Source organism: Amblyomma americanum, chromosome 11, assembly GCF_052857255.1.
Source record: "Amblyomma americanum isolate KBUSLIRL-KWMA chromosome 11, ASM5285725v1, whole genome shotgun sequence".
Classification (NCBI taxonomy): domain Eukaryota; kingdom Metazoa; phylum Arthropoda; class Arachnida; order Ixodida; family Ixodidae; genus Amblyomma; species Amblyomma americanum.
In genome coordinates, this window is record NC_135507.1 from 17,627,200 (window position 1) to 17,640,409 (window position 13,210).

The 13,210-nt window shown below is 49.0% G+C and overlaps 1 protein-coding gene across 1 annotated transcript; it reads left to right on the top strand.

Annotated features, from left to right (window-relative positions):
• The first annotated feature begins 440 nt into the window (after window positions 1–440).
• On the top strand, window positions 441–11,492 carry LOC144111211 (uncharacterized). Its single transcript, XM_077644422.1, has 6 exons — window positions 441–635; window positions 3,391–3,555; window positions 7,096–7,340; window positions 8,364–8,535; window positions 9,500–9,728; window positions 11,096–11,492. Exons 1-6 carry the CDS (start codon window positions 600–602, stop codon window positions 11,338–11,340), a joined length of 1,092 nt encoding a protein of 363 aa, XP_077500548.1. The 5' UTR covers window positions 441–599; the 3' UTR covers window positions 11,341–11,492.
• Window positions 11,493–13,210: the final 1,718 nt, after the last annotated feature.

Sequence of the window (13,210 nt, forward strand, 5' to 3'; positions counted from 1 at the left end):
CAATCGGTGAGGGGCGCCGAGCGCACCGTCCATCTGGAAGATAAGAGGTTGCTTGCGGCGGAACTACAAGCCACGTGCACGGTCTAGCTCGAAGAAAACTGGCGTACGAATGCGGTGGCAACACCAGCAGTCAGGACACCTGACCAATAGCCCAGCGCGGCTACCACCATCTTTGGATCATCCCAGAAAGCGCGACGCGTTTTGTGCAATGCAGTTGATGTTTATACCTACCTTCGACGACGAGATAAATTTTCCACGCCGGTTTTCATAGCAAAGTGAAGGCACCCATTTTCATTTTAATTTAATACTGTACCAAACTTTAAGCTTTCTCAGCTGCAACTTCCTCAGTTAAGCTTTTACTTGTGCCATAGTCTCTCTGGCTGTGCGCAACTATAGACACACTGCGACGTCTTCACGCTCACCTTAAACAATGGTGCGGCTGGTGTTTCTGGCGCAGGGCTCTGCGTTACCAGACCTTCGCCTTCTTGCTGGTGCACGCCGGCTACGTGTCGCAGTGGGCCTCCGACTACAGCTTTTACCATGAGCGAGGCGTGTCCCAAAACGAGATCTGCTTCTTGCTGGCCGTTCAGCAGGCAGGGATGGTTCTCGGCCGCATTTGGCCCCGGAACCTGCTGGTGAGAAATGTTCCATGGTGTAGACAGCTTTTGCCCTTCTATCTGCGCTGTGCCTGGTCCGAGCTCGCCCGTCTCACAAGACCACAGTGGCGACTTTTCAATTGGGCCTTCTCTCACAGATCCGACACGCATTTGCGCTGGCCAGCACGCGTTTCCAATGCGACTACAGCTGTTACAATAAATCCTAACAGGAAATTATTTGACTGTTAAGCACTGCAATTGTAGGTCTTTGCAACCACCTCTGGATTTCTTGAAGGAAGCCGGCAGCTCTTAAGCGCCCCTCATCAGTCGCTATTCCACTCTGCCCTGATCTATCTGCTTTGTTTTTCGAAAGTAATCTTGGTCAGAATAGTCCAGCCGTCTAACCGTTCAGTACCCCCCCAAAAGGCCACGTAAAGGGTGCACAAAAACAATGTGTCCTGTAGGTTGACTGATGCACTTCTAAGCTTTAAAACTGCTCTGGAGGGCTGCACTGTTCTCATACAAAATGCCAGCGAGTTTGAGCCACTGCGGCGGGTGCCATGCGAAGTCTTAAAACAACCCCAAAGGCCCTCAGCGAAATGGCTACCTCTCGTTACATGACTGCACCACTTGCGTCCTGCAGCCAAATTCTGCACCCTCGGGTGAAGATTTTTTTTTTATTAAGGAAAACAGCAAGCACACCGAGCCCAAGCAGCAGAGGTCAGTAGATAACACATGCAGCAAACCAGAAAGAATGCATAACAAAATAGTTGAATGAAAATGCCAAGCACAGTTGAACATATCCCACTTCATTTGGCGATAAAAACCGTGGGTTAATCGGTATGACGTTCTGGTGTGAAATTGTATGTCAAAAAAATGAGAATCAGAACGTGCTAGTTCGTGTGAATACAGGAGAAATCATAAGATAGCGTTTATGGCGGAAGTGTAGACAGAAACCTTCATTGGGCACCACTACTGAGATAATTGTCTAGGTTAATACCAAGTCAATTGCTTAATTTCATGATTACTGCCGACCTACCTGCCTCATAACAAAAGAACGCCTCCAATCGCGCTTGGGAAAGGAAGGCGACAGCATTGGTACCGGAAATACAGTGAACGATTTAGGTTCCGAACAAGCACCGCGGTTTAGCAAGGCCTCTATACGTATAGCATAATTCCTGCACGAGGAGGCCAAAACTTACGTATCACTTTGGCATATCCTTGTATTGTGCATTCCCAGTCGAGAAAAACGACAGAAGTGTGTCAGATTACGACAAAATAGCTTTAAGTTTTGTCGTAACTATAGATTTTCCTGTTGTTCTGCAGTACTTTTCTGTAGTCTGTAGTTCTGTGCCACATTTCTGTAGTAACAACCCAAATTCTGTCGTGACCACAAAAATGTTTGTTACTACAAATGTTTGGTCAGAAACATTACAGAAAATCTGTTGGGACAACAGAAATTTTTGTGCTTTGTTTTTCGACTTAGTTTCTTCGTTCACAATGTGTTTCGCTTCGCCCTACGCTTTGTAGGCGATGCGTCGAACCGGAGTAGCCTTGACAGCTGGCTCAAGCTTTCTTGGCGTAGTTTATTTCAGTTTCCGCTCCAAAGTGTTCCTTCTACACACGACGATCTCCGACGGCGTGTGGAGGCATCATCTTAGGCATCTTGTCATGGCCTCTCGGCGAGGTGGCGTTTCAGAACTTGCCGATTCAAATTCTTCCGGAGAAGTTATAAAGAGTGATACGTTAGCTTCTTTTGTTGTAAGAATTGTGAATGCATGTTTTCTGTCTTCGCCTCTACGAGGTCTGTGGGCATGCCTACCTCCCTTACAAAATTTGTCGATAGAGAGTGTACAGACTCCTTATAGACTGTACTGCCTTCCTGTAGATATTTCTTTTTGTCTACTCATAGTCTATAGATTGTCTATAGACAGAAGTGTACTAAAAGTGTATGGCCATAAATCTATAGATTGCCTATGGACTGTTCCACAAACTCCCCCTGCCTGTTTTCCACCAGATCCTCTTCTGAAACATTTAGCGTCTTCAGCGTCCCTCAGGCGGCGTACACGTGCTCTTATTCCCCCGTGTACCCACCCCCTTCCTCCCAACTTATCACGGATAGAGGAGGTCTCTCTGAGGCGGCGGCGCGTCGGAGTGGCCCTTACGCCCGCAGTTCGGCACCAGTGGAAAAGTGAGAAAATTCCTGCGCCGGAAAAATGCCCTCACTGCGACACAGCCGCTTCTGAAACCACTGTCCACCACCGATTGTGGACATGCCCAGGAACTTCGCTGGTGCGCATTCGGGTTCTTCAAGAGGCAGGCTTGCCCTCAAACAATCACTCCGATTTCCAATTGTGGATAACGAAAAACATTTACGCACGAAGATTATGTGACCTTTTATACATAACCGGACTTCATGCCTTTCTGAGACGTCTTAAAAGTATTAACGTGCGTTAAAGACATCCCGTTTTATGCCGTGCGGCACATTTAGCATCCCAAAGGAATAAATAAATATAGACTGACTATTATAGCATTTGTATTGCCTATTGACTATGTCTAGGAACTGTCGATAGAGAGTCAATATATTTTATAGAAAAAGGTCTATATACAGTTTATAGACTATCTAAAGAAATTTTTACAAGGGCTGGCGCCAGGACTAGGGCCTTCCAATTATTGATAGTCGCTGTATGCTTGGTATCAATCAGCCCCGCTGTTAAAACCATGAAACTAGCCGTGCGCTGCGAACTGGGCCATGTAGCTGCAGTATGCATGCAGTGAGACGCCACTTTCACAGCCCTGCCGAAGGGGCGCCTCCGCAGTCGTCCCACTGGCGCTAGCCCTGGCGGTCAAGGAGTGTGGTTACCTCTACGTGGCGGCAGCAGCGCAAGGTTTCCTGGCGTCGGTCGTTGTACGACTGACCTGTCTTCACGAAGACTTCCGCCTCCTTGTCCACTGGCAGGTGAGCCAGGGAGCAGTCCGTTGTGTACGCGCCATGGACAGAGTTTCGATGTACCGACAGCATATGCTGTAATAATGCGAGGTGTTCTGTCATTGCGATAGGCGCTATAGTTATGTCACCAGTGCACATAATCTCATAGCCGCTACAGGAACCGAATGAGAGCAAGCAGCTCCACTTTATGCCATGCTGTAGTACGATATAACTGAATGTTGCCGCTTGTAACTGAAAGAAGCTGCGGAAATGTAAAATTTCTTTGGAGTAACTGAAATGGCGCTGTATCTATCCCACTTCTGGGTGGACACCTCAACTGCACCCTAAGAGATGGCATAGAGAGTGAAAGAAATAAAGAAGTTGAAACTCTGCTACACCGATAGCCTCATGGCAGGGCAGTGAAGAAGGGTGCGTCGATACCACCGTTCAGGCATAAATTGATAATTGTTTTGGAGAGGAAAAGATTTGGCGCAGTAATTGTCTCACATCTAACTGGAAACCTGAACCGCGCCGCAAGGGAGGGGATAAGGAAGGCAGTGAAAGAAGAAAGGAGAAACGACATGCCGTAGTGGAGGGCTCTGAAATAATTTTGACCCGTGGATCTTAAACGTGCCCTGTAATCCCACAGCACAGCACACGGGCGCCTTAGTGTTCCGCCTACATCGAAACGCGGCCGCCGCGGCCAGGCTCGAACCCGGGTACTGAACCGCAGTAACCGAGCGCTCTAACCACTGAGCCACCGCGGCGGGTAAGTATAAGAATTCGAATTCCGACCGAGGAACCCCAAGTCGCGCCGCAGGGTCTCAGTGGTTAGGACGCTCGGCTACTTAGCCGCCGCGGTGGCTCAGTGGTAATGCCGCTTGGCTGCTAACCCGAAAGACGTAATCTCGATTCCGGCCACGGCGATCGAATTTCGATGGAGATCGCGGCGGCCGTGTTTCGTTGGAAGCCAAGCGCAAAAAGCCCCCGTGTGCTGTGCGATGTCAGTGAACATTAAAGACCCCAAGTGGTCAAAAGACAGTTGCTGCGCCATTTCCTTCCCCCATAAACCACCAATTTTAATTAGCCTTCAAAATACACCCAACCGCCTTCATCGATCTTCCGGAAAAATTGTTTTTTGACTAAAAAGAAATGCCGCAGCAAATGTCTCGTATATCTCGGTGGACACCTAAACGGCGCCATAAGGGAAGGAATGAAGGAGGGAGCGAAATAAGAAAGGAAGGAAGAGGTGCCGTAGTGGAGGTCCCCGGATTAATTTCGACAACCTTGGGATATTTAACGTGCACTGACCTCGCACAGCGCGCCCCGCCGCGGTGGCTCAGTGGTTAGGGCGCTCGACTACTGATCCGGAGTTAACGGGTTCGAACCCGACCGCGGCGGCTGCGTTTTTATGGAGGAAAAACGCTAAGGCGCCCGTGTGCTGTGCGATGTCAGTGCACGTTAAAGATCCCCAGGTGGTCGAAATTATTCCGGAGCCCTCCACTACGGCACCTCTTCTTCCTTTCTTCTTTCACTCCCTCCTTTATCCCTTCCCTTACGGCGCGGTTCAGGTGTCCAACGATATGAGACAGATACAGCGCCATTTCCTTTCCCCCAAAAAACCAATTATTATTATTATTCGCACAGCGCACGGGCGCCTTTTGCGTTTCGCCTCGTTCGAAACGCAACCGCGGTGGTTCCGGTATAATTATGACCACCTGGGGATCTTTAACGTCAGTGCACGTTAAAGATCCCCAAGTGGTCAAATTATACCGGAGCCCTGCACTACGGCACCTCTTTCTTCCTTTGTTCTTTCCCTCCCTCCTTTATCCCTTCCCTTAAGGCGCTGTTCAGGTGTCCAACGATATATGAGACATATACTGTGCTATTTCCTTTCGCTAAAAACCAATTATTATTATTATTATTATTATTATTATTATTATTATTATTATTATTATTATTATTATTATTATTATTATTATTATTATTATTATTATTATTATTATTATTATTATTATTATTATTATTATTATTATTATTATTAACCCATGTACTCAGGTTCAGTAGACGAGCACCTTCTCCTCTGAGCCACCGCGGAGGGTTTTTAGTTCAGTCCATCGCCCGAATATGATTACACGATTTCTGCTACGTCATGCGCACCGAAATACAGCAGTGCCTAGCCGTATTTACGTTCTATAGGCATGAAGGCTAGAAATTCCGTAAGGCAGACACTCCGAAAGGATCATTTATGAACCCGTCTCCATGTCTCTTTATTGTGGCCATTATAGGTCACAAATGTACATCATCTGATCTCAGCGTCATGAAAGACACGGTATTAAGTGCTCCCAACTCGTGCACACGTCATCGCCATATTGTGTAAACCTGTGTGTAATGCAAGCAAATACGATTAATTGAAACGATGCCTGCAGTAAAAAATAAGGCATTGTATACATCAGGCTCATGAGTGGTCTTGCTGAGTGTGCGTTTTCTTAATTTGCCTGAGATTTTACTGCTATGCGCGGTCAGTAGAATATCAAAAATGAAAATTGCTTCAGATTAATTTACATTAGAGGAATTTCCTGAGGAATTTACCCGCCGCGGTGGCTCAGTGGTTAGGGCCCTCGGCTACTGATCCGGAGTACCCGGGCTGGGACCATTGCGGAGATGGACTCATCTAAACCGCATAAAAGCACTTGCGAGCTCAATAAAGTTATCCTATCCTCTCCTATCTTAACCCGACCTCGGCGGCCGCGTTTCGATGGAGGCGAAATGCAAAGGCGCCCGTTTTCTATGTGATGTCAATGCACGTTAAAGATCCCCAGGTGGTCGAGATTATTCCGGAGCCCTCCGCCACGGCACCTCTTTCCTCCTTTCTTCTCTCAGTACCTCCTCTACCTTCCCTTACGGCGCGGTTCAGGTGTCCGCCGATATGTGAGACAGATACTGCGCGATTTCCTTTTTCAAACAGCCAATTCAATTCTTGAGAGGAAAGGAGAAGTGCAATATTATTCAGGCGCCCGTGTGCTGTGCGAAGTCAGTGCGCGTTAAAGATCCCCGTGTGGTCGAAATTATTACAGAACCCTCCACTACGGCACCTCTTTCCTCCTTTCTTCTCTCAGTACCTCATTTACCTTGCCTTACGGTGCGGTTCAGGTGTCAGCCGATATGAGAGACAGATACTGCGCAATTTCCTTTTCCAAGCAGCCAATTCAATTCAGCGGGAGAAGAGAGGAGCACACGGGACGAGCGAGATAAAAAAAAATTTAAAGGAAATGTGCAGTCCTTGTTTTTAGAAATGTGTCCCTCACCGCACTCTTCTAAACTACACTGGCGTCTTTAGCGTTTCGACCGAAACGCTGCCGCAGCGTCTGTGATTGAACAGATGTCCACGGGATCACGGTGGGAGTATGGGGGAACCACTGCGCCACTACAGCGGGTACAAAAAAAAACTGTTGAGAGAGCCGACTGATTATATCTTCCACACAAACTCTCGTTACTGTGCAATTTTCCGTCCTCGTCCTATTGCATCAGTGAAACGCGACTTCATCCCAACCGAGTTTCGTCTCGCAGGGTTGCGCAAGCCACGTAATCTGGACCCTGGTGGCTGTACAAGTGGACATCTTGACTTACAGCGTCGCCAGCGTCCATCTCACAGCGGGAGTATGCTACGTGGAAGCACTCTTGTGCTTCCTGGTGGGCCAGCGCTGCAGCGTTCCCTTCGAGAGAACACGATGCGAAGACGGCGACTCAACGTTGTCCGGCTGGCGAAGCGTGTCACGGCGACCTGCTCTTCGCGACCAGGGTCTGAATTCGAGGTAAACAGGGCCCTACAGAAGGCGTATCACTCCACGCAAGCGTCGGGTTCGATACGCATCTTGGCGACGTGCTGAGGGAGACCGACTGATCGAGAGCTGAAATTAGGGCTCGATCGTATCCTGCCGCGCACGTGGCCTCTTACTGCGAAGCGATCGCATCGAATGACAGTACGCGCACTTAACACGTACACAGCTAAAACGCAAAAACGCACGCAACACAACAGGCGCCTTCTGCTGCGTGCACTGGTGTACAGCGCAACCCGACAGCGGCTGGCAGCAGGTGCGGTGCGTACCTACAGCCACTGGCTTAAGCCAGGAAGGTCATGCATGTTCCGCAAAAGCGGACTGCAAGGCACCCTGCGTGTTGCAGTAACGCAAGCACACGGGGCAAGCGCATTTTCGTCGGAAAAGTCTTCTGGAACAGTTCAAAAGGGTCGCTCACGTGTCTTGCCACTCTGATGTTCTTTCTTTGTTATGTCCGTCACACCCTTCCATGTCTTGCGGCAAGACGTCAAGGCCTCGATGGAGAGGTAGCGCTATGCACTTCGCCCTGTGAGATCGTCGTTTCTCTAGTCCGCATCGTGTTTCTTCTTGTCGAAATTATACCTATTGGCAAATAGTAATTGACAGGGCTCAGAGCCTCTGAAGAACGAGGGAGCATATTTTCCTTTCCCACATTCCCCAGCGCCTGCCGTGACCAGTGACTCTAGCCGTGACAGGGGATAGCCGTTATACAGCCATTTAGCGTAGCGCGTACCACTAGCACTTAACGCCTAGCGCGCGTAGTCAGTGCGAACGCGCAGATCGCCAGATGAAGGCGGCAGATGGCGCCAGGTGTCTGAAAGCAGTGCGCACGTCTTCCGCGTCGGAACCAATCAGCGCGTGCGCACTGGAGGTGCGCGGTAGCTATCGGGCTGTGATAAAAGTATAAATGTCCGTGAAACGGCCCCGTAAGCAAGGATGCCTCCGTCTAGAACCTGAACGTCGTTAGGTTACCGAGGTTGGTGTGTCGCAATTCCGCAGGCTCCTTCGCCTGGCGCTCTTCTTGGAGAGCAGCAGCCGCGTCTCCATGAGCGCGAGCAGCGTCAGCATCCAGGCGGCCGCCATCCTTGCCCGCGTCGCCTTCCCGCAGGTGGTGGCCGTGCCTTGCTGGGCTGTCATTCCTTCGCAGGCCGCCATGCTCGTAGTTAGGCTGGTGAGTAGCCTTGGTTTCGCCTGTATTCCAGCAACGGTCGAAGAACTAAGGCGCTTCACACAATTATCGCGGCAGTGGACTCGCCACTTTTGTGGCGTTCTAAAATGTTCCCACCTGCAGTTTGTTCGTATTAGACAGTTCTGGTTGAAAAGTGTCGCCCAGAACAACCAGTGATAAGGGAGTGTTTCGTAAGTGATACCAGACAAAACGAACATGGATCGGCACCATTACCTCTCGTCCGGGACAGAACGAGGCGACATGAAACGGTTCCCGTCAAAACCTTCCGTTGAGATATGTGTCTGGTGTAGTTCTCTCAAGAAGTCATCCCTTTTAACGCTATAGCATTAAGGTTCTCGTTCTGCGAAAAATCTGGCGTCATCAGCGTTGTGAGCGAAAAATCCCCCGGAGAATCAACGTAGGTGCACCACATAGGTCACACGACCTTGTGGCATCATCCCAAACTGCCCAGAGGATTGTGACCAAATTGATCAACCTCTCAGAACCTCGCTCTCACAAGCTCCACCGATGGTAACATCTGACATCGCTGGGCAGTGGCGCATCGCTTGACTGCTGAACCAGGAGTGGTATAAGGACTCCCAGGGATCTATGAATGTAAAATCTAGAATGACCAATTCCGCAAATATGGGCATTAGCTCTATCCAGTCATACTCTTAAGGCGGAGCTTAATTTTCCCTTCATTTTTTGTTGCTGCTAAGCATCGCCGCAGACGATATGAACTTTTGATTCTCTGTGACTGACACGAGCGAGTGCCACTCAATTAAACGTAGTGTCGAAGAGAACGTGCCACTAAATGTCATTTTCGCGCAAATTTGAGTCCTAACGAGTCAATGCTAGAGTCGGGAAAAGCATTCTATGAGGAACTCTGAGCGTCGCAACAGTCGACGTGACGCAGACTGAATCTCATAAACACTGAGTTGATGAACATGGCGCAACAACAACGCAGGTTCTGGAGCAGATGGCATTTGGTCAGTCGGCGCGGTGGTCCAAGCCGTGCGGTCGATGGGTGTTCCTCTTCAGCGGCTATGTGTTGTCCTTGATGGTGCTGATGTTGCACTTCCAGACGAGCGTTCCCAGCGGGGACACGTGCGCCCTGCACATGATGCTCGCCTACTCATTGTCCCTGGCCTGCACTGCCGTGGCCGTCAGGCCAGTTTGGGAGACAGACCTGGCAGGTTAGTTTGAATTTACAGCGGCAGCTGCTACAGACACACTTACGCCAACCCTATCGAATTATTTTAATACGATGCCGTAAGAGTTTCCCTCAAAAGCAAAATTGGCCGTCCGATGTAACGAAATTGGGTTATTGGTCAAAAGAGGTCACGCGACATTGTGACGTTATCACAACCTACCCACCACGGAAGGTCCCAATTAATGATTAGTCTAGAAAGGTCACGTGACCTTTTGACGTCATCCTAACCAGCCTATTGTGTTGTGAACAACATAGTTGTGCCAAGCAAAAACAATGCACCAAGCAGATTGGTAAGAATGTAGTGGCGTCTCATGAGACCTCTTTACAACGCTGGTCACAATGGCTGATCAGAATGCCAATCACTGACTGGCTGGAACACAATGACGTCACTCAAGACGTTAATATGGACAGTAAATAGAGCTTACCAGTGGCACTATTGCGAGTTTAGCGTGGCAAGGATTATGGTTCCCCTGGAAGTGACCGTTCCTTTTGTGACGGTTCAGTAGAACGGACGCTGAAGCAAGAATTTTCCAGCTTTTCAGTTTGTTTGTTTTTTTCGCGTGTACTTCCTTGTGCGTATGTGTCGATCGTTTTGCAACGTGAGCGTAATGATGGTAATCCCACTCGTTGATAAAAAAATTGGAAGGTTTTAACGTTTTTTAACCGAGCAGATGTGCGAAAGCATGTGTTTAGCATGGTTGGCTAAACCACTGGCTGGAACTGGTTGGAAGTTGATGAAGACGACGATGTGCAATGCACAGCCCGAGGGTGTGTTGGAGTTTAACACGAGACATGATTGGCTGGGGCGATAGCATAGTGCTATCCTGCAGTGACCAGCGAAGCTGATCTGTTTGCCGCCGGGAGTTCGACACCCAGTTGTGGCAATATTTTATTTCTGCATTGTTTGTTTCTATGTCACATTTGGCCCAGGTCACCTTCAAGATCATCCTCCCAATGGCTGCAGCTTGCGCGAAGTTCCTCCTAACTAACCCGAGCTTAGCCGAGATAATCCGAGCTTCAAACAAGATTCTTGGCTGGGGCCGTGTTCCTGCTTTCGCACTAAAACGCGTAGTCGACGGCTATGGTTGTCTACATGGTTGTCTTGCAAATGCTAGCCCATTAAAGTGCCATCTAGGAATAGCCCAACACAACGAAACGAGGACAAATGCAGCACAAATGGGCTATCAACTAAAGATGTTAAGGAAATGTTTGCGGTATATATCAACGTACGAATTAATTTACAGCAGTAAACTGGTAATGGCGTCTTACCCTATTTATAGAAGACAAATTGAACCAAGAAGCCCGTTCATTAACGCCAGTGAAATGTACTCCCATGCCCTTTCATTGCAGGTGTTTTGTCAGCAGTACTGCTGGCCTGGCCCCCGGGACACCTGGGACAGTTTGACTCCGCGCTAGCGTGGTGCTCCCTACTTCTCATCCTGGGGCTTTCGGCTGCCATACTGTCGATCGCTTCTTCTTTCTGCCATCAGCCTGGCGTGCGCATAGAGTTAAGGCGAAAGAGAAGCAGTCCACGGCACCGACGATCTCGTCACCATAATGACCACTCTTTCGAAGAGAGGGTGGTGGACCGTTAGTACTCGTTGGTTCCTCCGCCGGTGGGTCCCTCCTGGCTGGCTTTCTATATAGGCTGTTAACACTATACTGTACTAAAAAGCAAGCATGAAAAGTGCTGGCGGTTTTTACTGCACGAGTCAAGTTTTCTGTACGTTGTCCAACGGGGAATAAACTTCAGTTTTGCCGGGCCTGGGGCCCCTGATTCGATATACTCGGTGAGAACTTTTCTTGGCAATGTCAGTGTTTGCTTCACTGTTGTGAATAATGAACTAATTTTCTGCAGCCGAAGAAAAGTCACCCTGGTATGCAGTTTCACACCACAAAGCAGCGGCGGTGAGCGCCTCTGACGTAAATTCCTCCGCCCTGCTCTTCGAATTACACTGCCGACGTCACCTGTGGCCGATTGGCGGGCCCGCCGGCTATGTCGCTGCCAGTTTCACTTCTTTCTATTTCAGAACTTAATGCACGCTATAATTGCGCTTGAGATTCGGCATGTCAGAGCGACTGCGTGGCCGCTGCTGTTTGTGGAAGCGGCAAAAAGAAGGGCTCATGCGATTCTCGCTTGTGGCATGTGACAGCATCGGCCTCGATGTGACGTCGCGGTGTGAGAGTTACCCGCAGAAGAAAAAAATTGGCGGTGGTTTAGCTTTGGCTAAACCTGGAGTGACGCGATACCTACAGCTGGCAGAGTTGAACTTGGTCACGTGACCAACCACGTGGCAGCGCCGCCACGCTGAAGGCTGGAAATGCTACCGTAATGTAGCTATCGCTACAAAAGTGGACATGGTTGTCGCATATGTAACCATGGAGAAGAACAAATTCCTTGCGGCACAGTTCCACGGTTCCAAGCACCAGTGCCGCCGGCTTCCAACGGAGACATCGTTTGTCAATATTTTCAACAAAGTTGCTTCCACAGGTTCTGTGGCGTTAATAGAAGGTTGTGGCCAAGTACTACACCAGGGTGGCCAAATTCCGCTCTGGTGAGAGAGTGCGTAGTCGGTTCTGGTCACCGAGATCAGGCCGCACTCTAGGCCTGGTTATGCAATTCCATCGACACGCGGATTTTTATTTAACCCGGTGGAGAATTGCGCGGCACCAGGATTTGAACCCCAATCCTCCTGCACGCGAGGCGGATGTTCTACCTCTACGCCATCGCTGCATTGTGGAGTCAATAAGGAGGCCTAAAGCGTATGTTCTGGACGGAGAGGTTGAAATGACGTGCAAGAAGCCAGCATGTGAGCCAGCACCAGCAACTGAGTGCGACAGACATTTAGATTTATGGCCATACATTTTTCTGTAGGTTTCTGTCCATAAACAGCCTATGACCAAAAGTCTGCTGGTCCAGTTACTTAAGTCTATATACTATCTATAGTCGGTCTATAGGTTTATGGCCTTGGTTCTTTTATAGGCCTGTGTCTATAGACAGTGTATAGAATAGTCTACAGGTGCATAGACGCAGGGCTATAGACTGACTATAGCCAGTCTAGAAACGTCGAGAAATGTCACCACAGAGCCTTAAAATGACATGGTAATCAATATACTAACAAATTGAGCTTATTTCAAAACTACCCAGGATGGGCATATGCAATACAAGCACCATAAGAAATTCACCACATTGTACAACGGTGTGGCAAGTTTCCTCAGAAGCATTCTTGCGGCTGTCAACAATCCGCGCATTCCGACCTGTACAGCGCGAAGAAAAAGTGTAAGGGTAACTGAAAAAATAATTCTACACCATCTCTACGCATGAACTTTAAACGCAAGGCATACTTTGGCTATTATATCCTAGAAAGGTGATCATCGTTTCGGTTTGCTTTAACGTCCCAAAGCGACTCAAGGCTATGAGGGGCGCCTTAGCGGAGGGATGCGGTAATTTCGACCTCCTAGGAT

Bases quoted from the DNA above. Each gene is read 5' to 3' on its own strand.
- LOC144111211 (XM_077644422.1), top strand. From the start codon at position 600: ATGGTTCTCGGCCGCATTTGGCCCCGGAACCTGCTG. The intron at 636-3,390 runs GTGAGAAATGTT...CCACTTTCACAG, and splicing joins TTTGGCCCCGGAACCTGCTG to CCCTGCCGAAGGGGCGCCTC. The intron at 8,536-9,499 runs GTGAGTAGCCTT...ACAACAACGCAG, and splicing joins CCATGCTCGTAGTTAGGCTG to GTTCTGGAGCAGATGGCATT.